Source organism: Polyodon spathula, chromosome 58, assembly GCF_017654505.1.
Source record: "Polyodon spathula isolate WHYD16114869_AA chromosome 58, ASM1765450v1, whole genome shotgun sequence".
NCBI lineage: Eukaryota > Metazoa > Chordata > Actinopteri > Acipenseriformes > Polyodontidae > Polyodon > Polyodon spathula.
Window position 1 is genome coordinate 276754 of NC_054591.1, and position 25000 is coordinate 301753.

The window sequence follows — 25000 nt, forward strand, 5'->3', positions numbered from 1 at the left end:
ATCAGGACAGCGCTGGAACCTGATCATATGGATGCGCTCCTCCAGCGTGCGCAACAAGCTGTGTCCGATGTGTAACAAGACACCACTACTGGTGGAGGAGGTGGGATTTGCAGATGGATTCACCAAAGACAACGTAGTGCAAAATGCTGAACAAAGAGCATGTTCTATCAATTAGAAGGTTGTGGACTTGTTCATCCTGACCGATGTATAGCGATAAAAAATGATTTATCATTTGGGATGTGCCTGTGTTAATGAATGTATATACATTTTATCATGTGGAGTTTGCACTGTGTTCTTGTTGTATATATATATATTCTATACGTTATACAGATATTTATATTATATATATATGTTACACTGTATCTGTCAGTTAATTTGAAGCAGGGATGATCAATGCAGTGTGACAGTTTTAAAATAAACCCACTTGTTAACTAGGTTATAAGAGCTCTGTCTCGAGTTTTTAGAAGAAGTTTAATTTTAAATATAAATGTAGCAGAGGTATATCTCAGATTACAGTTCCACTGATGTCCAACATTGTGTAAAGCCATTAAACCTTATCCTCCCCCCTTTTTAAATGATGAGAGCTAAGTTCTGCCCCCCCACATGTTGGATCTGTTTACTAGTCTTTTAAACACTCCAAACTTGTATAGAGTGATAACGCCACTTAAAACTGTATCTTTTAGTAAGTAGAAATACTAAAAGATACCAGCCACATTCTCTTAAGAATGCTGCTGTCTTCAGTAGTAAAGATCATTTATGTTCATTTTTATTCATGAGACACAAACTATTGCATGGTTTTTTTTCTATAATAGTTTTCTATAAAGTTTTGTAACCTATATATTCTCAGAACGGCTTAAAAAAATTAAAAATGCCATTTGAAAAATGCCATGTCACAATTAAAATTAATAAGGTTAGTGGTGAAATAATATTGATTTTGTCACTCTACCCTTAACCCATTCAAGATATGCGCAGAGGCTTGAGGTTGGACCATCCTGTTCAAGAATTATCATTTGGCTCAGGGGAAATGTATTAATACATTTTTTAAAAGCATTATATTATTGGCTTTACAGATAAATGAGTTGTACTGTCTTACAGAATTACATTTCAGTTACACCGAGCAACCACCCCAGATCACGTGAACACATCCCACGGTGCTGAGAAGCAGTAGGACTTATTTGTTACCAAACCCGGTGTGCTTGGGGGACATTGTTCGCCGATGCACACAATGTTTGTGTGTGGTTTTTTTTTTTATTACGTCGCCAGTACTTTCACAAGAGATTGCTAAACATATTTAAATAGACTGCTGTGCTTAATCCAAATATAAATTCACATAACCGATGCTTGACTACACCTAAAGCAGGTGAGCCTTTATTTTACTTCACTAGATTTAAAACAAACCTTACCTTAGTTGTTTCTAACCTCCTGTAAGGTTGGCAGACGTGTCGCAGTTAACTCAGTGTTGTTGTAATCATCAGTGAGCGAGTTAGTCGTTTAACAAGATGTAATTTCCACCCAAAGACAAAATTAAACTGCGAAATTGTGTCCGTACTTTTGACGTAGCATTTCAGGACCCTAACACGGTGGTGACTGCATTATTCAATCCTATTGCTGTCCGTGTTTTGTAAATTAGAGGACATATGTATAGTTTTCTCACAGAACAATGAAAACAAGTACACGTATCATTTTGAATGGCAATGGTATATAGTCAATCTAACGTCGCACGACCTATACTTTTCTTTTGCCTGAAAAACTGCCTATTTCGCGTTTCAACGGAAGTGCGGTTTAGACTTTGAAAAAACAGCCTTTACCGGTTGTCAAAAAAAATGTAATTTACAGATCGAAACAGTTATGGGTAGTAAAGAATCAGTGATTTCGACTAATGGCGACTACCAGTGTCAAAATCTTGCTAAAATAACAGTTTAATAGGTACTTAGTATCCATATCCGCCACCATGACTTATTTACCAGCAGTGTTCTGAAACTGTCGGGTTACAAAATGCAAAAAACAAACCCTGTATTTATTGTACACTCTTATTGTAATGTACTTTTAGTTGCCTTTAGCATTTCCAAATACTGTGCAACTACAGCCAGCATTTCCTACATCTGGAGTATTTGTCCTACCCATTGTGCAAGCTTGCACTGGATCAGTGGATAGACTCATAGGTTACTCATTGTGGTGTATGCACAATATTGTTTCTCTATCTGAGAAGGGCAAGCTGAGGGAATTAAAATACAGAGTTTAAGGTTTAAATCAGTTCTGGATTAAGGAACACAAAGCCACTTTGACTTGGAGCTTGGTTTCAGACCACTGCACTACACACCAGGGGAGACTTGGGGTTTGATACAAAACTAGTTGCCTCAAACTAGTTCTCCTAGATCCAGGTTTCAAACCACTGTTCCTGAAAAAGTGGCTTTGTGTTCCCTCGGCTTTAGGGTAAACTTTAGGGCAATGGTGCTTTTTACACTGGCCTGTCTTTCTGCACCTGTGCCATCATTATTATTATTATTATTATTATTATTATTATATGATTTCTCCTCGTTTTACTTTTACCACTACCCAGTTAGTCGATAGTCATCATGGGACGAAGCCGATCACGGGACAGGTCAAGCAGCAGGAGCAAAAGCACGAGCACACGGCAGAAGAAGGAGGCGAAGAAGATGAGAAGCAGGAGTTCCTGCAGCAGCAGTGCAAGCAGCCCCTCCCCACACAGGAAACGGCGTCAGTCCTCCAGCAAAAACCAAGGTTGAGGTCCAACACTGTCCAGTTACAAAGTGATGTGTTGCATAGAAGTGATACAACTGAACCATAATTGAGCACTGTTTATAGATGTTCTTTATGCATGGTGTCCAATGGTGGTATTACATTGGCTAGGGTAATGGCCCCAGCCAAACCAGATAACAAATCACCACAGTGCACAGCATTTAGTTTCTCACAAGGATCTCTTTAATATGACATGAATCATTTCTTATCACCTGGTCCTGCCCAGCCCAGAAAACGTAGTTTCTCAAGGGCACGTAAAAAACAATGTCGCTTGCAGTTTAAATGACTGTAAATTCTTTCAGATTCTGCCGAAGGAAAACAAGAAAAGGAAGTAAAAAAGAAGCAAAGGTCCTCGTCTTCATTCTCTGATTCATCTTCCTCGGAGTCCAGCGACGCCAAGTCCAGGAAGAAGGCCAAGCGCACACTGAAGAAGGTCAAAGCCAAGGAAAAGAAGGAGAAAAAGAAGCAGAAGAAGATGAGAAAGAAAATGAAGAAACTGAGAAAGCAAGCAGAGAAGGTGGAGAAAGCACAGGCAGAGAAAGCAGCTGCAGAGAAAGCAGCTGCCTTGCTGAAGGCAGAGGAAGCAGGTCTGGAGACCTGGCAAAGTGAGCCGTTGGTGGAGCTGGGACCAGGTGAGTTGAGCTTGGGTAAAACAGCTTTTGCTTTCACACGGAGGTAAATAAGACTCCTGTTGCATAGCAGTTCGCCCATTCTTATTAAACATAGTAAAACCAGAAATTGACCAGACTGCTATGCAATGGGGGTTGTACTACATATATATAAACACTGCAGAGCAACCTTCTCTTATGGTGTTGGTCAGCAGATAGTAATTAGTTCCTTGAATAGGGGGACTATTTCAGTGTAACTATATAAGTTCTTGTCAGTCACCCATCCGAAGCACCCAGTCACCCAGTGAAGCAGAAGGGCACAGATTTGGTAAGTGCTATAATTAGCGATGGAGAGGGCTGCATTATGGAATCCTGCTGTAGTAACTTTAGATACTATCCATAAGGTAAGTGTGAAACCTCTTAAATGGCACTCTTGTATCCCATACATTCGGCTCCAGCAATGACGGATGAGCAGAAGGCTCGGCTCTCCACCAAGAGGCCTATGACCAAAGAAGAGTGGGACGCAAGACAGAGCGTCATTCGTAGGGTCGTAGATCCAGAGACTGGGAGGACAAGGTAAAAAATAATAAAAAAAAAAAAAAAAACTTTTCTGAGCGCTGTGTTATAGAAAATGATTTCTAGCCTCAGAAAAAAGCAACAGGAAATACACCCATAAAACAGTGCAATTTAGTTAGAAGTTAAATGAAATTAATTTGCGTATCTTTCATTGTAAGAATATTTGCCGGTACTTGAGCAGATTTTTTTGTTTTTGTTTGGGGTAAAGTTCACAAAGTTATGAAATACAGCTACTTTTAAATCTGTAAAAGATTATTATTAGATTATCATGACTTCTGCTGATTTAAAAAAAAAAAAAAAAAAAAAAAAAAAAGCATAATTTCATAGCTAGATGATCTCAGTCAGGAAAACAGCCTGTTCACAGAGGTATACAATCTAATAAAGAACTGCTTGGCGTGTTTTGCAAAATTCTTGGCACCTAAGAAGAGCAGTACTGTATAACACAGTGGGTGTACTGGTCTGAAGAGGGATTTCCATCATACATCGTACCTGAAGTGACTTAGAACTGCAGCTGGGATTATATTAGTCCTGTAGTAACCACTTCAATAGCAGGCCACTTGGCAGCACTTTAAAGAATTACAATGAAGTACTTTGACCAAAAGCCAATGCTTTTATAAAACAGATGCGCCGCTCTTATTAAAGGCTTTTGAGTTTGGGGCTGTCATCTGCTCTGCTAATGGTATTGTTGTAATTCAGTGCTGTATACAACACCCGGGTTTCATTCTTGCTTTTGTTACAGGATTGTGAGGGGTGATGGAGAGATACTGGAAGAAATTGTAAGCAAAGAGAAGCACAAAGACATAAATAAGGTAACGATGAGTCTCAGGGTTAAGGACGTTATTCACATTCCCCTCGGAACAAATATTCAAAACCATGAGTTGACTAGTATGGCCCTTTAAAATCCATGAGGTATTCCCTGAGGCACACCGCCAGGGCAGAGCAGGGGAAGGTCAAGGGCCAGTAAAGAGATTGTATTAGAAATAAGTGAAATCACTTAAACGCAAACCATTCACAGAGCATTTCCACCATGGCAAACGCATTCGAGCAGCTAGATACCTAGTTTAAAAAAAAATAAAAAGCAAGCTGTGCATTGACAATAAGACCACTCTCTGCTTTGTTGCAAAGCTATTTAAATGACCCAGTCAAAACCAAACGATGTGGAAAGTGCTGCTTTTATATGAGGAATGAAGGTATGGAATGCTCAGGATAACTTCAGTGAGGGAAATGGTAACCATTTCAGTAAACATTTCAATTGAAGGGAATACCGTTTTCCACCAGATCCCCATTCTTGTGACATACCGCTGTTGAAGGGACAGTGTTGCCTCCGATGTTTTCTTAGTATAATGACCAGGAATCGGCCACTTTCGAACCAGTCAGTCGCTGCATTCCCTCCTATCATTAACAATCCATCTTTCAAGGTAGACTGCATAAAAAGCAGGGTTTCCATAACAAACCTACAGTATATAGCGACCACAGCCTCTGAGCAGTGTGCTGTACAAGAATACAAACCCACAATAGTACTCCCCCACCCCGGGGGTAAACCTTTTACACTTGCTGTTTTTTTGTCGCCCCACACAGCAAGCAACTTCAGCCGATGGGTATTATTTCCAGAAGAGAATGGGACTCAATCGGTAGAGCTCCTGAAATGGTTTCTCTCGGGAGAGTAGGTGAAGGAGCTGGTTTGGCTGACCGTTTCCTCTCCATGTCAGTGGAAGAAGTAAACCGCTGGTCTTGCTTTTTATTGTTTGTATTGTTCTTATTTTGTTGTAATCAGTTGGCATTTGATTTTCTAAGCAGAGCTACAACCTTGGTAGGATATTAAGTGTTCATGTGGCAATGTTCATTGGCAGTGCCATCAGGAAATTAAAAGTTTTATTTTATGAAAAACGTTTCTCTCTTTTAGCTGGGTCATTTTTTTTTTTTTTTTTTAATCAAGAATGTTTGAATCTGCGATAAGGAAATACATTTAAAAATTTAAAAGCAGGGGTTCTCAAACTCGGTCCTGGGGACTCCCTGTGTCTGCTGGTTTTCATTCTAATTGAGATTTCAGTTACTTAACTAGACCCTAGTTAAAGTCAGACCTGGGGGCAGTTACATTTACAGCAGAATTGTATGCTGTACTAATTACAATGATACTAAAGTACAAACTACATGCAATAACAAATTTACTCTTGTAAATAAGCAAGCATTAAATCACAGCTATAAATGCAGAAACATGCTATACAACTTTAAAACAAATGGGGCCACAAAGTGGTTAAATACAGGAATGGTCGTATGACAAATGCATAATTGAACTGCAGTTGATCAATTACACAGGTGTACCAATGTGCTTAATAATTGCAATTAATTATCAATTGCCGTTACAATTACACTTGAGCCCATGTGTGGGAGCAAAAAGCTCCAGTCCCAGCATCACCAAAAGGATGAGCACAAAATCTCTGCCCGTGTTAACTGTACTTCTAAACAGAAGAATATACAACACTACAGCTTCCAGACTTAGTGCAGCGACGAACTTTCATTTCTCGGATGAAAAGTGTGCAGGATAAATGCAGCAGTATTGGTATGCAGGACAGGGAGCTGGCTGTAATCTGGGAGTGTTTCAGTTCTACAAATTCTGTATATAATATAAAAACACAAGGAAAGAATAACATAGCTGTCCAATTTCTTTTAATCCACATAACGTACAATGATACTGTACACAAAGCACACCCAGGCACTAGAACATTGCAGCAACAAAGAACTATGTACGTCTGAAGTGTTAACGAGTTAACCGTTCCAAACGTTATTTTTACACACTCATTTTGAAATGAACACAGAAAATTGAAACCTTTCAGCAGAAGATTGAAGTTTGAAACAACATTTGTTTTTTTGTAAGTGGTGTGCAGTCTTCTTTCTGGTGTAGCATATCATAAGTGTATATTTTTATTATTATTCACCTAAGTCAATGTGTAACATTTCTCTATAAATAAAATAGAACAACACTTCTGAATACAAAATTTTTCTCTCAAATTGGATTTGTGGACACAGCAACAGAGGAAAATGTAAGGCTTCTGAACTAATATTTACCCCAGCAAAGCATTACCTGACCTAGTGCACTAATTAGACACTTTTTTTTTTTTTAGGACCCCTCCCTCTCCACCAGGTTTGCCCATCTTTTGCCGCAATGACGGTTCCACAAGATGCCTGAAGATATAGGAACTGCATCTGGGTTAGTGAGGTATGCCAATGCGGCGCTCAAGTTCATCCCGCATATGTACAAGTGGATTGAGATCCAGGGATCATACTAGCCAACGCAGATGTGTGTTAAAGTTTGATCACATCACTGACAATACCATCGTGGTGGGCGCTCACATAATTTTAAAAAAGGTGTCCCTGTCTGTCAGCAAAGGCTTTTATCCTTCTGGGCGGACTTGATCAGTGTTTAGGTGCGTTTGTTAATCAGCCTTCCAGGGGACTCAAAAGAACAGCCTGTTTAGAGGGTCCGGTGCAGGCGGGAGGGAGGGAGGTGGATCCTAGCCAGTATCCAATGAGTGAAGAACTACTGAATATGAACACGTTTGGAAAGGTGTACTGATTACACTAGTCACTTCTTGGTTGGACACACTGTGTAAAATAGTTTTATTTTAGTCGGAATATTTTAGTTTAAAAACTGTTCATGAAATATTTACAATATATATGCCAATCGGGTCAAACAGATTGAACTTAAGTATAGGGTTAGCTAATTGAACTATAAGGACTTCTGTGTTTGAAAACTATTTTGCACTAAATATATAGGAAGTTATCTACTGTATAGGTCAACAAGTACCCCCAGTTTTATTTCTGTATTTGTCTTATTTAGCTGTTAAATTAAAATACAACCCATTAGTAATATATGTGAGATTATAGGCCTATTAAAATATAAAGGTTTAAAAATATTTTGTATTATAAAATCTTTTTTTTTTTGTTATTTGTTCATTTTCATTTTTATCATTTCTAACACAGGATAACAGCCACAGTTAATTTTTTTTTTTTTTCCCAGAATTAATCAGAAAATATCAGGATGTAATTCCGTGTTTTTCATTTCATCACGTGGATGTGTGTGACAAAAGTGAGAGAGAGATGCGATTGACTACCGCCCACTCCTACCTGTATAATTCAGACAAATATGCTATGAAAGGGACTCCATACGTCCTGGGTGAAGTTCAAGGTGGATCATTACTAGTGATCTCTTCTACAGCTCCATTCTGCCCCTTGCATTGGATATGGCAGGCCTGAATAAAACATAAAACTTGCTCCTAGACAAACGTTTTGGCTTCATGCTGCGTTCTGCTACCAGTGTCTCAAGGTCTCCATGCTATAAATAAATCTCAGGCAGGGCGCACGTTTCTGGTTTTATGTAACTATCTGGTCCAAAAAAGCTGCATGGTGTTTTCAGCCGTTCCAGGTGTTCCAAGTGTACTTATGCTACACTGGGTTTGCACAAAACTTGCAAGATGCTTCTAGTACAGCTCTGAAGTGTCCAAATGAGTACCTGCTACTCTGAGGGAGTCGTGAGTCCAAGCTTGTTGGATGCTTGAGCATCTTAAACAAGACTGCCAATACCAAGGGTGTTTAACTACTGAGGTTCGAGGGTAAAGGGTTGTCTCTTGAATTACTGGTATTACATTAGAATAAGTAAATTCGAAGACCAGTTTGTGTGTATTTATGGGTTCATCAAAGGGTTGTAGAACCAGTACACGTGGCACACTGATTGTCAATGCCATGAAGTTTCTTTTAAAATTATTATACAGCTGTGGAGAGTGGTCATAATGGTGCACCTGTGCAATGACAGTTACATCACTCTTGGTCCATAAAATAAAGTTTGAAACAGAAAAAGAAAAATGAAATTTTTTAAATATAATAAAACCTGAAGGATCCATCACCTTGTATATCTACATAAATAACACGCCTGTATATACCTACTTTTGAGAACATTTACATTAACTTTACACTATCTACACACATTATACGTTTTCATTAACCTTTTGCAAAAAGAGCTTGCAATTTATTTGAATTATTACCATCTGTTTCAAATCACATTCGATACTTTACACTCAGCCAGAGCTATGTTTTTGGATTGAAGCCATATCCAAAATTTCAGACGTTGTAAAAATAAATGTTACGCCATTTCAGCAACCCTGTTTCAGTACTTTTCCAGTGTTTCATATTGTTGTACACTTACAATGAACAAAAATATCAGCTGTACTGTGCAGGGCTCTCAGCCCACTGATATCACAGTGTTGCATGCCTCACTGTACGATCACATGCTTTTGGAAAACACTGTACTTTCATGACTTTCGGATATGGCCTAATCCTAAAATATTCAAGACTGCCTATTTGGCACTTTGTTTTATTGTTATGTATTTTTATCCTGACATGTAGAATTGATATGATAGCAGGATGATTCAAAAGGTGTGCCCCGCCTGCACATATCAATAGTCCCAACTTAAGGGCGTGACGCACAGAGGTGGACACCTGAATCACGGTGCAGTGGGAGGTGCACCCTTTGTGAATCACACTGTTATATATAGATACATGTACCCTGGATTGGCAATAAATAATAACTATCATGCACTACAGATGTAGCAACATGAGATCGTTACAAGTTCTTCATTCTAAAAGTAACTTAGTGCAAAAACAATGAGGTTATACAGTTGAGCTACAACAGCGAAGAAAAAAAGATTTGGCCATTTCTTTGTTTTCTGTGTGACTGCCTGTACCACACTTTCGAAGATTCCTCAAGGGGATGCCAAGGTGTGAATGAGGGCGTCTTAAAAAGGTACGGATCTTTTACATGGGTCATGGAAGGTGCGCCCAGCTTCAAAGTCCAAACAATTCGACATGGTTGTCGTGGTCAGCCACTCAGACCTCGAGCGTCGTTATTTCACAGCCTGTGAAACGATGCCCCAGTTAGATTTCTTCGCTCTAAACCTTTTGCCGTAGCTGCCCATTCAGGAACAAGCAACAACACTTAGTGGTCAATCTGAAAAAAAAAACCTACAGCGTTTCTGAAGAGAAGTGATTTGGAAAAGAGCTCTGTACATCAGTGTTGGAAATGTTAAACTATAACTGGGCCTGCCACTGTTCATGCCACTCTTCCATCGCTTTCCTTTACTATTGTTAATATTATTATTATCATCATCATTATTATTCTGTATAACAGGAAACCTAAACCACTTGTTAAGGCCTCCCGTGACCTGCAGGCCATGCTGGAAATAGACAGATTTACAGTATATTTATTTTCTACTACTACTGTAAAGCAAGACTCTAAAGAAGCACCACTGCTCTCTACACTTGCACAAGTCACTTTACTTGCGCTGGATTTCATGTAACCACCATTAAGGATCCACACCCACTGCACATGCTTACCAACAACATCCTGATCAGACGGTTCTTAATATGTGTATACACTGTGAATGCGAAGGAGGCACGTATTTACAAGAGAAACCTGGATAAGAAATGATGCCATCCCCTTCCCTCCCCGAACTCCTTTTGCCTTGCTTCTAGTTGCACTCTTCTCAACCCCCTTTCCCGTTTTTCAATGCATGTCCAGTTTGGCCATCTACTTCTGACTTAAAATGGCAGTTTCCAGTTTGGTGCTGCTGCTGCGGCCCCAGCACCCCGCGGCGAGGCTCATGCTTCTTTGGCCTCGCTCGATCCTCTCCCGCTCGCTCTCGGACTGGCTCTGCGTTCGCTCAGGCTTGTTGTGGTTGGACTGGGAGCCGCTGGTGCCGCTGCCGGGCTGGGAGGAGATGGTGCGGAGCAGGTGCTTCCTCTTCCTCAGGAAGTCCGGGTTTCCACCCAGCCCGAAGCTGCCCTTCCGGAGGACCATCCTGGCGGTGCTCTTTGCGGGCCGCGAGCGAAGGCTGTACTCCAGCTGGGAGAGGTGAGCCGCGTATCCATCCGAGATGAACTGCAACACAGAGACAACTTTAACAGATTGCCTGCAATCCCTCTTACAGTATTTCGCCACATTTGAAACCCTTACAACATTTTTTTTTTTTTTTTTTTTTTTTTTTTTTATAGTATGAAGTGATTCAGAACACTGAAGAAAGCACTAGCTCTTATGTCTACACTGCTGGTTTCTGGTCACTGCTCTAATTAGGACTAATCTTGGTCACCCTATTGTACCTGAGGTAAGGCAGTTCAAGATTAGTGCTGATGAGAATCTATGAAACCAGGCTGTTCTCAGTTTTACCTTGTCATTGAGACCAAGGGATTGGCTCTATTTAAAACACTAAGCGTTCTTTGAGCTGCTGTATTTCTCTGTTCTGTGGTACTAGTAAAATAGTGTCCACACACTGGAGGACACTCCACCCCAGAACCCCTCTGCACAGTAACACTACGCTGACATGCAAGATCCATGCCAGTTCAGTACCCAACAGGATCCACCCTCCTCAGACCCTTACCTGACACTGATGCTGCATCTTCTTGGTTGGTCGGCCAACAATGTAAATCTGAGAAGGTGACAGTCCAATGGAGGAGTACACAGAAATGTCCTTTGTGGATCCATACGCTGCATACACCTTCATCTGAGCCTAGGAGCAAATCAGTAATGCACATTATAGCAACACTTACTATATACACTTTATACATAAATTTTTAATGCCTTACGCAACTTATTTTTTGCTGCATAAAGCTTGGTATTAAATGATACAGATAGATCAAATTAACTGCATATTAACAATGGTATGCTCATCACAATTTAAAACAAGTAATTGTCAGGTTTTAGATGCCATAGATGGGAGTCAACCAAAAGTTGAGATCAAGACTTTGCCGGCTTAAAATTTTAGTAACTTTAAAAAACGTATAGCAGTTGCGCACCCAGCGTCACTGCGTGCAATGCAAAAATCCCAAGAACTAAGCTGTACGCTTTCCTGTAAATAACTGGAATGAGAATCGTGCTGGCTGTATCTACCTCTGTGATCAGGGACTTAAGAAAGTTGGCTTTGTGTCTGAGGGGGTCGTGCACCAGGCCGTCGCAGAAGGACACGATTCCATGGGGGAAGTTGTGCTGGGACAGCCACGCCACCACCCGCTGTTTCTGCATGTCGGGACGTCCCGTCACATAGATGATCAGGTACCCCAGGTCCTGCCAGTGTCTAGACACGACACCACAGCCATGGTTAGTAATCAAACAGAAAAAAAAAACACAAACGTGTAACACAGTTCTGGTTTACATAATAATTTGGGAAATCCAATTAATGGATACAGTCAATTAAATTCCCTCTCAACCACGTTGCTGTTTCCTCAGTTTTAATGACTGATAGTGACTTTTATTTATGCAAAAGTGTGCCGATAATTTGTTCAGATTAACAGAAATTACCTTAAGCAATCACCCAGTTGATTAATGTCCCAGGACATAAGGATACAAATATCAACACAATCACAAAAAAGGATCTCGAAAAAAATAGGTAGCACACAGGAAGCATCTCCAGTTCTACAATATGCAAGTCAATGCTACACTGTTGAGTGAGCTGCAGTGATCCGTACCTCACAACATCCACAGCTCCAGCCCTGACCTTGGGGTCGCTGCCCATGATGGAGACGCTGGCTGCGAACGAGCCATCGATACTGAACACAACGAACTCCGTGGTTTTGGGGAGGACCGTCAGGTAGCTGTCTGCATTCGTGTGATCACCCCTGCAACAGAAACACAGCAAGACAGACATTACCAGATTGTCAGCTTTTACTATTTCAAAAAAAAAAAAAAAAGTTAGTTTTGCATTTTTGAGAGAATTACTGCCACTCAATGAAAAGAACGATTGCCATAATCTGTAACTAGATAACATTTGCTTTCTTCCTTTTTCTTCCTTTCTATTGGAGAGCTTAAATCACCAGTGCAATTGAGTTCTTTGCCTGGACTCCCCCTGACCAGCAGTGTGGTCACTGGAGCGAGAAGGGGTGAATTAGTACTATCAGAACTAACTTTCTAACTCTGCAGGAGTGGAGTGCTCCCTGTGGATCCCCAGCCAATATATATGACTTGGGAGAGTGGAATATGAAACAGTAGTGCTTACTTTGATTAGAGCAGAAGCTCGCACTGCACAGCTTACCTGACCACCAGCTTGACCGGGTACACTCCGATGCCCAGCCGCTTGCTCTCTGGGATCACGTAGGAGATCCTGCCGCTGCTGTTAGTGAGCTCCGTGTCGAAGTAGACCCACTCTCCATTCGGGGGCTGCATCATGATGTGAATATCCACCTGGAGAGAGGCACACAAGCAGCAAGCCACATCAGTGGAGGCTGTAGGTTCTCTTCTCTTGCCTCGTCATTTAAGAGCTTGCCGAGGAGCTGGATGGACAGTGCTGGGCTCTCGAAATGAGAAGACAGCTTTGCCACTTGCTTTCCACTGTGCATACATTTCAAATCCTACATTTTACAACAGGCTCTGAATCCTGTCCTTTAAAACAACCCTCCCGCAGTTAACTAGGTGCTGGACAGTGTGAGTTTCTAACCACTAGGACTTACCTTTTCTCCAGTGAGAGTGACCATGTCCAGTGGGCCGTACATAAACCTCCCGCTGACCACTTGCTGCCCGTCCTCAGTGAAGACGGCATCGTTCACTCTGTGGTTAGCGGTCACGTTCTGGCACCGGGAAAAACAAATAGATTTTCATTTAAACAGATTGAAATTGTTAATTGATTAAATCAAAATACAAAATTGGAGATGTATAAAAGCCAGCCCTTTCACTGAACACCAGTTTAAAGCACATTTACCGAAACAGCTGTCTTTGTACAAGTTCTATCTTTTACTGTACATGGAGCCCTTCACTAATCCACTATTTCACAGTTTTTTGATCTGCAAGTAAGACAGCGAAACAAATAGGGAGCATTGTACCATTCTACCACTGAGTGAATGGTTACTGATACAAAAACAGTAAAACAATCACCCTTATTTTGACATGCGTCCTCTTTCGTAACCACTTCTCCCGGGGCTTTGAGGGGCTGAACTCCGACACCTCCTTCCCATCCAGCTCCAGGATACTGGCGTTCTCGTGTCTCATCACCTGGAGAGAAACACCACAGTTCTCACCATGGCTCTACCTGGCTTGGCAGTGGATTAAAGGCAGTAGAACATGGACCAGCAGCACTCCTCTGTGGCTCTCTCAGTCCATTCCAGTCCAGGATCATGTGCTGGCCATATCTCGAGCAGTCATGAGCCTGGTTCTAGCTTGTTTGATTGAATCTTCACGTTCGATTAAGTAATTAATGGTTCTGGATTGCAATGAAAGAGCCTCAAGTAAGGCCCTATTCCTTCCTTTGCTGTGCAGTTTTCCTGAACCACGTACCTGCCTCAGGAGAAAGGAGACCACGTCTGTGGATTCCCAGTAGCTGGCGTGGAACAGGTGTGGCAGTGCCACTGTAGGGAATGCTGTCAACGCATCCGGGCAATAAAGAGCAAAATCAATTCTCTTAGTGCCCCACCATCGGGCTGCAACTGAGAGGAAAGCAGGAACATATTAGCACAGTGTATACCAGGGCAACCACCTACTGGAAAGAACCTTTCAACTGCAGTAGAGGTTTCCTGCCTTCTAGTGTCTATACTGACATATACAGCACAGTCCTTGTGTATACTAAGCACTTTATATTGTATGTTACTTGCATGCATATTCCTTATATATATTTTAGCAGTTTGTTTATTTAACTCTGGAGTGAAAACCTCTAACACAGTTGGTAAAGGTAGTCTTGCAAGAAAAAGGAAATCTCTATGCCGGTGCTACTGATGGAATATTAAATGAATCATCACTAGCAACTATCTGTTAGGGAGGCTGGTTCTATCCCTAACAAAGGCAGTAAAAAATGAGCTGCAAAAGAGCCAGTAAAGCAGATGATGAACTGTTTTTACCCAAAGCGTTCTGTAACAGCAAGCAACCGTAAGGGCAGCTGCTACTATACTAATACTTTTTTTTTTTTTTTTTTTTTTAAAGGATTTTTAAGTGCTTGGGAATGGTGACCCACAATGGCATGGACTACAGCAAAGCACACCTCAATCCTGAGCAATCCTGGACATGCCTTGCCATTCAATCCTGGGTCTCAAGCACAGACTGAATGGTGGTTAAGTTGAGACCAAAGTGGTTTCATTTGTGACCCTAGCCTGTATGCAAGCTTCCGGAGCTGGAAGGGTGCAAGGCTAGGGAATTAGCCCCCTGCTGCTCCTCCTGTGCCTGTTACATTTCCCTGTCTCTAACCTGTTTCCTAGGCAGAATCAGGAGCATTTAAGAAGAAGCTGTCTTTGCAACATGTCCAGGCATGTGATTTTGATGCAGTCTTTATGGATGGTCAGTCTCATCAGGCTAGATCAAATTGTGGGGAAAAAATGGGGAAAAGGCTCAATAGGGACAAGGTGCAAAGGCACAGCTGAACCAGACTTCTGCAGTGAGATCAATACAACATGATTAAGCAACTACAAGTGAAACCAAACAAACCCCGGCTTATTTTACAGTCTGAGAAATGTAGTATTATATTGACTTGGCTCTTTTCCAAACGTCATTGTAGTGAGATAGCTGAACCCTGCACTGCACTTTCCTGTACGGTCGGTAGGATAGAACTCGTTCATGTCTGCTTTACTGTGGAACGCTTTGGCAGGGGCGTTTTCAGGGGCATAAAACATTTTTTTTTTTTTTGGGTGTTCATCCACTGTTACAGCAACAGCCCCACAATTCTACGCTGCTGGATTTTAAATCTAGTTTTGAACACCCCCTTGCGTAAATCCACAGATAACCCCAGCCCAGTTCTCATAGAAACGCCACTGCCCAGTGCTGGGTGAACACCTGTTTAACAGTGCTAGGACAGGGTTTTATCATTGAGGGGTTAGGCTGTGCAGCGATTTGCAGGATCGCAGCTGCAAGAAACATGGAAAGAGGAAGGAAAGGAAGAGGAGCTTGATCCTGGACAGCAGTGTTATTCTAGTTACTGTTTCGATTTGTCGCTGTTGTTATTCTGTGGACACTGTGAGCAGTGGTGGTGTTAATGCCTTCCCCCTTACAGAATACCTTGCTTAATATCCAGGTCAGGGATCTGTGGAACAGCACTGGCTTTTCGACTGGGTGCCGTCTCGGGGCTCTTCTCTATATGAGTCGGGGGCTTGGTCTGTGTTTTGCGCTTTCTAATGAACTTGGGCGAGACGCTCTTTAAAAAGGATTTGTTATAGGGGAGAGCGAGTTGGGATAAAAGGCTTAGTTTTTTGGAATGGTTAAGTTGGCATGCTTGTTCTATGAAAAACAAACAAAAAAAAAAAATAATAATGTATTAATGACACAAAATAAATATCTATGCTACAGCTGTTTCAAAACAAATGTACTTTTACTATAACATTACAGTATACATCTTTATGCAACTAGAACAGTATTTTAACCACATGCTGTGGGGTACAGGTTCTAAAGTAATCTTAAAAGATTGAAAGACCAGGAATGATCTAGTACAGTATTTTATATATATATATATATATATATATATATATATATATATATATATATATATATATACACATACACACACACACACACACACACACACACACACACACACACACACAGACACCAGCAACATGACTTCACTGAAATGAGCTGAATACCACTCTATTATAATGTGGAAACTTTTATAATACAACATGGTTAGTGGTAATTAGAAAACATCCAAGCTTGTTATAACTCACACATATCATAGCAACATCATGGACCAATGTTACAACAAAGCAACAAACACCTTTAGAGTAACATTTTTTGAAGGCAAGTGGTGCCTCGACTTTTTTTCTTTACCACACAAGTCATTGTCATGTATGCGTAGATAACAAAGATACACAAAGGCAGGCAGTGAACAGCGGTATATAGTTCAGAGGGACAGCACACATTGTATATGGGAGTGATAATACCCTATACTGTAGCTGCTCTTGCTAGCATTTTGAAAGCTATCTTCCTTCCTTCCTGAGCTTTGTGTGTGCTGGTTAGGATGTATTTTCTCCAATAGTAAGCTTGATGCCTATATTACAAATTGTATGCTGGCATGTTCCCTTTGCGTGGAAATCCTTTGTGTGTGGTGATTGCAGCTAGCAAAATCTTTCTGTATCTTTTACCTGCGATACCCATCCATTTGCTACATAGATCTCAAATGTGCAGTTTTGAAAGAAACACAAGATTTTGCACATGTGCTTAAATCTTAAATCATAATATCTGAAACTTTGCCAGGTCGCAAGAAATCTGTTTCAAAATACAAACATTTGAGACCTACAGTATGGAAGAATGAACAGTATGGGGAATGAAATGCTGTTTTCTTTTGTTTTTGGGTTAGCTGCTCTGGCCTCGTTTCCCTGGGAAGACAGAGTGTGTCGCAGTGTGAACACTTACTGTTGGCTATGTTGGAGGCAGTGTAACTGTCTGCCATTCCTGAGACCTGGCTGGCAATGCTGACCTCACTGGCTCTCCGGAATCCCCTGAAATGGGGGGCTGTAATGGGGGAGGAGGGGGACGAATTATCCATGAAGACGCCACCATGAGACTGAACAACATCTGCTATTGAGCCGAAACAAGGACATCAAATTAGGCACCCGTCCAAGACATAGGGGGAGACAAAGAAAAAGATCAAATAAAAGGACTAAAGGAGGAAAGAAACACAGAAAGGAAAAGACAAAGAAACTAAACAAACAGAATTACATAGAAAAAAAAAAAAACAGATGCAAATCTATCACCAGATTTTTGGAAAAAGCTTCTTCTGAGTTGCTCTTTTTCACACAAGTAGCAGCGATGAGCACAAATAGAGCCTGACATCAGACTTTACAGACAGGGGTAGGAAGGGAAATGCAGAACGTTTTTTTTTTTTTTTTTTTTTTCATTCTTTTTCTCTCAAATCAAAAGCCCGATTCAATTCACTTTTTAGGTAGAGGGAAAAGTTCATGCAATCTAGGGAGCGAATGTGGGGAGATATTTATTTGGATTCAGTCCAAATCAACTTGCTCATCATCAAAGTCTATCTTATTTTAGTTTGGAATCCAAATTAATACTGTTAAACAGTGTATTAATACTGGGCTAATCGGGTGTGTCTTCTTTGGAGTGTAGAAATTATGCATGGACACCCTGTTTGCATCCTTCCAACCAGCTCTATACAAGGTATCGACACCCAATTTGTATCCATGGCTTCTTTCATTTGTGACTTTCAACGCACTGTTGCGGAACATGCAATACTGCGCAGTTAGCAGTCACTTCAATTTGCAAATAAATCAGCAAAATTAGCAGAAAATGAATGCCACGCGATTAGAAAGGGCTTTGCAGTATTACACAGCAAGCGTTTTCCTGGGACACCACACTTTGACTTCCTGGTGTGGAACTAATCTGGAAATTGGGCTGAACAGCATCCTAAAACTGGACCGTGTCCTTACTGTAATCCATTGTCTGGGAGAAACATGATTTTAAAACCTAATTATGAAAAGGGTCAGGGAAACCTGTATAAAACAGATCCAAACTCTTACCAAAATGTAACGTGCTACTTAGTTTCTGCTAAAACGAGGTCTAGATAAAGAAATGATTCTGTACACCTTACCTGCTGTGTACTTCCATTCGCTAGGCAGAGTTTGCATGTGTAATTTGAAAGAAACACATTACAGCAGACTCACATCTACTATACCATACTGAATTAAAGAAAGCTTTGAAACTAACATTTCAACTAGGACAGTACCAGATACAATTTGAAATGAATACTACCTGGTTGCTAAAACATGTGTCTCTTTCAGAACTGACGGAAGCGAATGACAGGGGTAAGATGCAATAAATTATTTCAACTAGAAAGTACAGCCTCGACAAGCATTTTTTTATGAACCAGAATGCTGCCTGTGCAGTTTGGCTGCCGTGTTTATCTTTCAGCACTGCAAACACAAATCATATGCACTAGACTTTGCCCTTTGCAGGTATTGAAATAAACAAAAAACCTTTTCTATTAAATGGCCTCAGAGTTCTACAATGGCCTATATGACTGGTTTCAGTGGCCTGCATTAACACTAATCATGCTCCCTTGCCTAAAATTAGGTAATCCAGGGTTAGAGCTAATCCCCCAGTGATACAGCTTCAAGCAGTGAGTGGGAGAACTGGACGCATGCTAGTACACATACTACACAGAACAAAGATGGATGCTTGTAATAGCAGATGGAAATAAGACCAACTACAAAGCCATCTGGGTTATTCCATGGTTTTACAATATACCTGCGCCTGATGTGTTATAGCGAAGTAGAGCAAACCACAAATGGCTAAAGGAGTCTTTTTTCCATCTGATTCCCAGACAGAGGAAGGAGAACACACATGGCAACAGCATGTCAAAAGGAGAAGCGGCATGACAAAGCAATACAGAAAAGGAAAAGCTACACACACTCCACAGTGGCTGGACTTTTACAAGAGCCGTCTTGCCAGTTAAGAACTGGAACCGGGATACTGGTCTCTGTGACGTTCTCCTGGGAGCGCAGAGCAACTAATGGGCTGCTGCTTTCCAGGATGAGGATGGGATTGCTCTGGACTGTCTCGACTAGAAGCAGGGTTTTAGAAAAACAGGGAAAAAAAGGACAAAACAGAAACAGACATAGAGCCACAAACCGGAAACAGGAACATTCAAGTCAACCCCTTACAGCGGCCGTCCAGCACTCATGCAATGCCAGACAGCTTAAAAGCAGAGGTCTCAAGGCGCAAGTCCTTCCAGGCCACTCCACTCCAGGTTCCTGTTCCAATTTGCAGTGTGCGGCGGGGCACAAAACTAGCAGGATCAAGAATATCTTTGGATTGTTGGAACAAAAACCAGGAACAGAATGGCCGACTAGGAGCTCAAGTTGAACCGTCCTGTTTTAAAGGATTCACCCCGCTATAAAACCCTTTCCCTTCTGATCTACAATTTTTACAATTTCAAAAGGTTAGTTTTCCAACCAACGAAATATATATATATATATATATATATATATATATATATATATATATATATATATATAAAAAACGAACTGTCTTTTATAAGCATTACATTTTAGATGATCAATTTTTAAATCAAAATAGAACCCCAACGTTCAGATGTCTGGATTATCAAAATTACATTTCTCATTGTTTTCATGTATCAATTTTAAAATATATTTTTAAATGGCTTTGTGAGGCTTTAGTTGCTTTATTGCAGGTTGAAAGAAGCTCTTAAATCATACTGCATAAGAAATTGTAATTCAAAGTGCTAGTGTTTCATGGTGTCCAATTTGACAATGCTGGAAAATCAACTGCTGTTCTTCCATAAAGGGAACATGCATTTTAACTGGATACAAAATTTGCATGACAACTCGATACTGCTTAGTGAAGTGCTTTGCTATTTATCAGTATATCAGGCTGTATATTTTCATCTATTGACTCTGTTTGTTCAAATATAAAGGATGTTAGACTTTGTAGGCTTTGCACTGTAAGGGCCAGCTGTAATAGTGCAACATATGAGAACAAGTAGATGAAGACAAACTGATCAAACACACCAAGCACAGGTACTGGAATATAAAAGACTAGCAGTTGTTGGCTGCACTAAATTTTCGTCACTAAGTAAAAGACAAAGGTCATGGGAATTAATAGAAACATTTCTTCATAACAAAAACCTGTTTAACATAAATGAAGTAAATGTTATTAGTTTACTGCTGTTATTACAGCGATTCTTTTTTTACTATTGTTTATATAAGTATATTGTACTTTTACAAAATGAATTTCATAGCACGTTTTGATGATATTTGTTGTACAAGCAAAACTGCCAACTACAGGCAGATGCTGCACACCTGTCACTTGTGTGTTTTTAGACACGTTTTTGTTATTTAGAATTTGAGAACTAATCATTACATTTAATCCACGGATATTGGATCAAAAAATGATTTTAAATAAACACTGAAATCTCATTCAGCATGAAGAGCCACTGTTTTAACTCCTCGGTTCCGGTAAATGGTTCAATAAAGCGTTTAGATCACAGAGGGGAAACACAACTGGACTGGTGAGGCCCTCAAGGATGGGAGCTGGGATCTGCAGCCTGTTTCAGTGGCCTGTGTTCTGTTAAAGAGCTGCCCAGCTCACTCACCCAGCAGCGCCGAGTTCCCATCGCCAAGCGGGAAGCGCTGGTATCGCGGCACGTTGAATGGGGGCAGCAGGTGGAACTTCTTTTCCAGCAGGGGCTCCAGGCGGGACGCTGAGGGATCCGCAGGGTGAAACAGGTTATACACCTGCTGGCAGGCTGGCCGCAACTGGGACACTGCGGGGGGGGGGGGGGGGGGGCAACAGGAAATGACTAGCGAGATTCAAGTGTTTTAACTGACAAAGGTTAGATCAACCAATGAGTCTGTATAGAGAGCTCTGCCCAGTATCATATAAGAGCCAATTCTCATTGAAGATTATAAATAAATCTTACAGCTTATTTTACAGAGTTTATAGTCCTCATTACCTATCTATCCTATTCAGGGTCCTCTATTGTCTAGTAAGCTGATGGAAGTACATTTGACACCTACAACAAGTATCGCTTAACTTACTGGGGTTCAATTCTAATGAGAAACGCAAACAACTGTGTACCGCAGACGCTTCTGCAGCGGACAGAAGGGGATCTTACCATCCATGGATGGAATGACGGTTTTCCTCAAAGCGAGAACCAGTCCCAGAGGAGAGCCGAAGAGGAAGAATTCGCATACTTCGAACTCGAACTTGGCGAGACTCCCCCCGTCCAGCATGGTGGAGCTACTTGACCTCCTGGAGCCCGGGTCATTCCTCAGGACACTGGAATGTAAGCTGCACACACACAAACAACAAAAGGGCAACGTGTTTAACCAAAGGGAACATATCGGAGTGAAACTGCCCCCCTACCCAGACAGCGCCCTCACCTGGAGAGGAAGGCCTGGTGCTGTCTGATGGTGTCGAGCTCGTAGGTGGAGGAGTCGCTCCTCTTGCGGGGCAGCTGTTTCTTGGGATCGTCGGCGCCGCTGCGGGTGATGTCGACGTTGCTCCGGCTTCGATGCCGGCTGCCCTCCAGGTTGGAGTTCCCGGAGCAGTAGCTGTTGTTCACGATGATCCCGGGAGAGAGCAGGTCACTGTCCTGCAGCCCAGGAACACAAGCTAACAAATCAGACAGATGCTTTCCAATGCTGCACTGTTTTAAAAGGCTGTGTGGGTCTCACGCATGTCACCTGACAAGTGATCAAATCGCACATTTGTCAGTACACCTGCAGCTACAAATACTATCTCATTACAATAAAATCGAATTGAAAATAACATCTCATTGAAAATAGCATCTCATTACAAATAGCATCTCATTGCAAATACCATCTCATTGCAATACCATCTCATTGCAATACCATCTGATTACAAATACCATCTCATTGCAAATGCACATTTGAAGTTTCATCATGTTTGCACGTAACATCTCCCAAGATATAGGGAGATATTTTCAAAGTGTTTACTCCAGTCTTTAATTCACTCCTATTTTTTGGTCAAAACGGCTGTTAATTTTACAACACTAGAACCAAACTACATAATCTCATCCAAGTTCTCTTCAGTACTCTAGTGGGGTTTGTTTCTCCATTTGTAAAATCAACAGGTTTTTTTTCTCCTTCAAAAAGTGAGTTAATTAAAGAATAGAGGAAGCACTTTGAAAATATGGCCCACAGCCTTCAGTAAAGCAGGTGTCTGTAACATGAAGTCCACGAAATGTTTCCAAGCCAGTTTTTATTACCTCTGGCCCAACCATGCAGAAGTCAGTAAATTACCCTGGTGTGGACTCTGATACCCGCAGACCTGCTGAGAAATACACAAAGCAAGTTTTAACAGATTCTGGAAAGAAATCTCTGATCACATTACCTGCACACTCACAACACTGCCTCTCCTGCTGCTGTTCTGACTTTCCGAGGCTGTCTGATTGCTGTAGCACAAAGCGTCAAACCCCAGGATACCCCCAACACAATCGCCTATCAGGCACACCTGCGGGACAGAACGAGAAGAGATAACAGCGTGTGCACTGCTATACACCAGCACTGCTGGTTACTATCCTGGTACTGAACTGAGTTTAATACCAACACGAATATACAAAGAACATTTCTTCTAGGTTAGAGTTACACACAAGTTTTCTCCGTTTTGTCCTTGCAGGACGTCTGTAGAAAACAAGCAATCAGGCAGCAACAGGAAAATGAAACGGCAGCCTTTGCTAAAATGTGGAAATGCTGTTGCCATCAGGGATTAGTTTGAAATCTTTAAGACTACCTGAGAGTCTGTAATATCAGATTCTTAGTGACAGATATTTTTTGGTATTTTTTGGTGCGTACAGTCATACATTTCCGCGCCTTCAAAACAGGTAACAGATGACAGCTGTTCTTGTGTATATATAAAAATAAAGGTTCTCTACTTTTTTGTTATATTGTGTGTGTGTGTGTGAAACTGACACAGTAAAAAGCACACTTGCTTACCACAGAGCATTTTCATACAGGAAGCATCAAGAACTCTGGAGTAATTTGTCCTTGACACCAGTTTAAAGCATGAACTTACTGACAAACGCAATAGATTATCAAGGGGAGTCGAGTCTTCCTGCTGATGCAATAAGAGACGATCTGTGGTTTAGATTGACTATATTATCAAGGGAGTTGAGTCTCAATGCAAGAAGAGATGATCTGCGGTTTACATTGACTAGATGTTTAATGCCACCACTTATAAAACATTTTTTTTGCATTGAATATATCCCAGCAATTCAAGGCCTTTTATAAGTAACATCGGGCCAGAGAATATTAGCAGGGTAGTGTTTTCAGCCTGGTCTTCCAGGTGTCAATCACTCTCACAAAACAACAACTTCAAAGGGGATTCCAAACATTATCCGTAGCACAGCCAGAAGACAGCCCTGCCAGCGCCTGGCCTCTGGAGTAACAGATGGGACAGCGAGGGAAGTAGCTGGGTACGGATGAGTCTTATTTGAATGCCCTTTACTGACCTGGCCGGTGAAGCAGGCCCCTTCCGGCGATTTCAGGAAGTCGCTGTACACCTGATTGGCTCTCAGGATCACCGTGGCGACGGCCTCCTGGTACTGTGGCGAGGAGGTGGCAAGCAAGGGCAGAGCGGCCAGGGGGATGTGGTCCTGGCTGTTGGACAAGCAGCCCTCATCGTAGCTGTAAGGGCTCAGGCTGTGGGGACAGAGCAGAGCAGTCAGAGACCACAGGGCAAGCGACTGCCGTAATTATTTATTCAGCTGTTTAAATATCGAATTAGCACAGGGTTGATCTGTCGGATCTCATTCCCAATCCCTTCCAAATGGGTCGACTTACTTGGACATCAGAGAGAAGGCCTCTGCGCAGATGGCAGGGCAGGGTACGAGGCGGATGGCGAGGCGGCCCAGGGCAGCAGGGTAGTGGACCCGCATAACCGTCTCGAAGGCCGAGGTGATGGTGTTCACATCCCCCTGCTTGCTGCTCTGCTCTCCGCCCCCAGTGTCCAGGATGTTGCCTCCATGAAGAACCAGAACGAGAACGTGGATCTTGCATGGCTGTGAAGACTGCTGGGAGGAGCCATCCTACAAATAACAAGCAGGTTAGTGAAAAAGACGACCGCCAAGAGAGGTAAAAGTGAGCCTTGTGATAAGCTATACCAAGAAACTGCATTGTTAAACATATAACAAATTACATTTCATACTCTGAGAAGCATGCAAGACTGGCAGTCCGAATGAGCAGGCAGGACTTGGATCACTAGAACATGAATGACATTCCAGAAAACATTCTGACAACTTTGGGTGACACTAGCGACTAGACCTTAATATTTAAGCTTGTTTTGGGGGATCGTAAACACTGGGGCCCTTCACAGCCAAGAGCCCCATAATGTTTTTGTCACTAATAAAACAGCGATTCTGCTGAAAACACAGCTTTGAAGATGCAGCCGAGGTCTGCACATTGCAGTGTTTGCGCTGCTAATGGAGTATTTACTGCTGTTAATGTGCTATTGAAAACGTAGCAGTGTTGAGCTGCATTTGCATTCAGGCTACATTCTGGCTCAGCGAAGATGTCAAATTTTACAACTGTACTAAGCACCTTTTACACAAATA

The 25000-nt window shown here is 41.6% G+C and overlaps 2 protein-coding genes across 2 annotated transcripts in view; one reads left to right on the top strand and one right to left on the bottom strand.

Moving 5' to 3' along the window:
* Positions 1-1201: 1201 nt before the first annotated feature.
* On the top strand, positions 1202-5831 carry LOC121307782 (ADP-ribosylation factor-like protein 6-interacting protein 4). Its single transcript, XM_041240063.1, has 6 exons — positions 1202-1360; positions 2561-2742; positions 3063-3392; positions 3827-3944; positions 4684-4753; positions 5523-5831. The coding sequence occupies exons 2-6, from the start codon at positions 2577-2579 to the stop codon at positions 5577-5579; spliced, it is 741 nt and encodes a 246-aa protein (XP_041095997.1). The 5' UTR covers positions 1202-1360; positions 2561-2576; the 3' UTR covers positions 5580-5831.
* A 763-nt stretch (positions 5832-6594) lies between these two features.
* The window catches only part of LOC121307711 (membrane-associated phosphatidylinositol transfer protein 2-like), a 32675-nt gene continuing 14269 nt past the window's right edge, over positions 6595-25000 (bottom strand). The window contains exons 4-20 of the mRNA XM_041239963.1: positions 24231-24475; positions 23900-24089; positions 22783-22902; positions 21810-22021; positions 21542-21717; positions 21020-21190; positions 19316-19468; positions 17308-17472; positions 15958-16176; positions 14254-14402; positions 13855-13971; positions 13434-13550; positions 13019-13167; positions 12456-12605; positions 11881-12064; positions 11372-11500; positions 6595-10875 (exon numbers count right to left, since the gene is read on the bottom strand). Of these exons, the coding sequence (XP_041095897.1) occupies positions 10525-10875; positions 11372-11500; positions 11881-12064; positions 12456-12605; positions 13019-13167; positions 13434-13550; positions 13855-13971; positions 14254-14402; positions 15958-16176; positions 17308-17472; positions 19316-19468; positions 21020-21190; positions 21542-21717; positions 21810-22021; positions 22783-22902; positions 23900-24089; positions 24231-24475 (2997 nt within the window). The 3' untranslated portion in view covers positions 6595-10524. The remainder of the gene's footprint in view (positions 10876-11371; positions 11501-11880; positions 12065-12455; positions 12606-13018; positions 13168-13433; positions 13551-13854; positions 13972-14253; positions 14403-15957; positions 16177-17307; positions 17473-19315; positions 19469-21019; positions 21191-21541; positions 21718-21809; positions 22022-22782; positions 22903-23899; positions 24090-24230; positions 24476-25000) is intronic.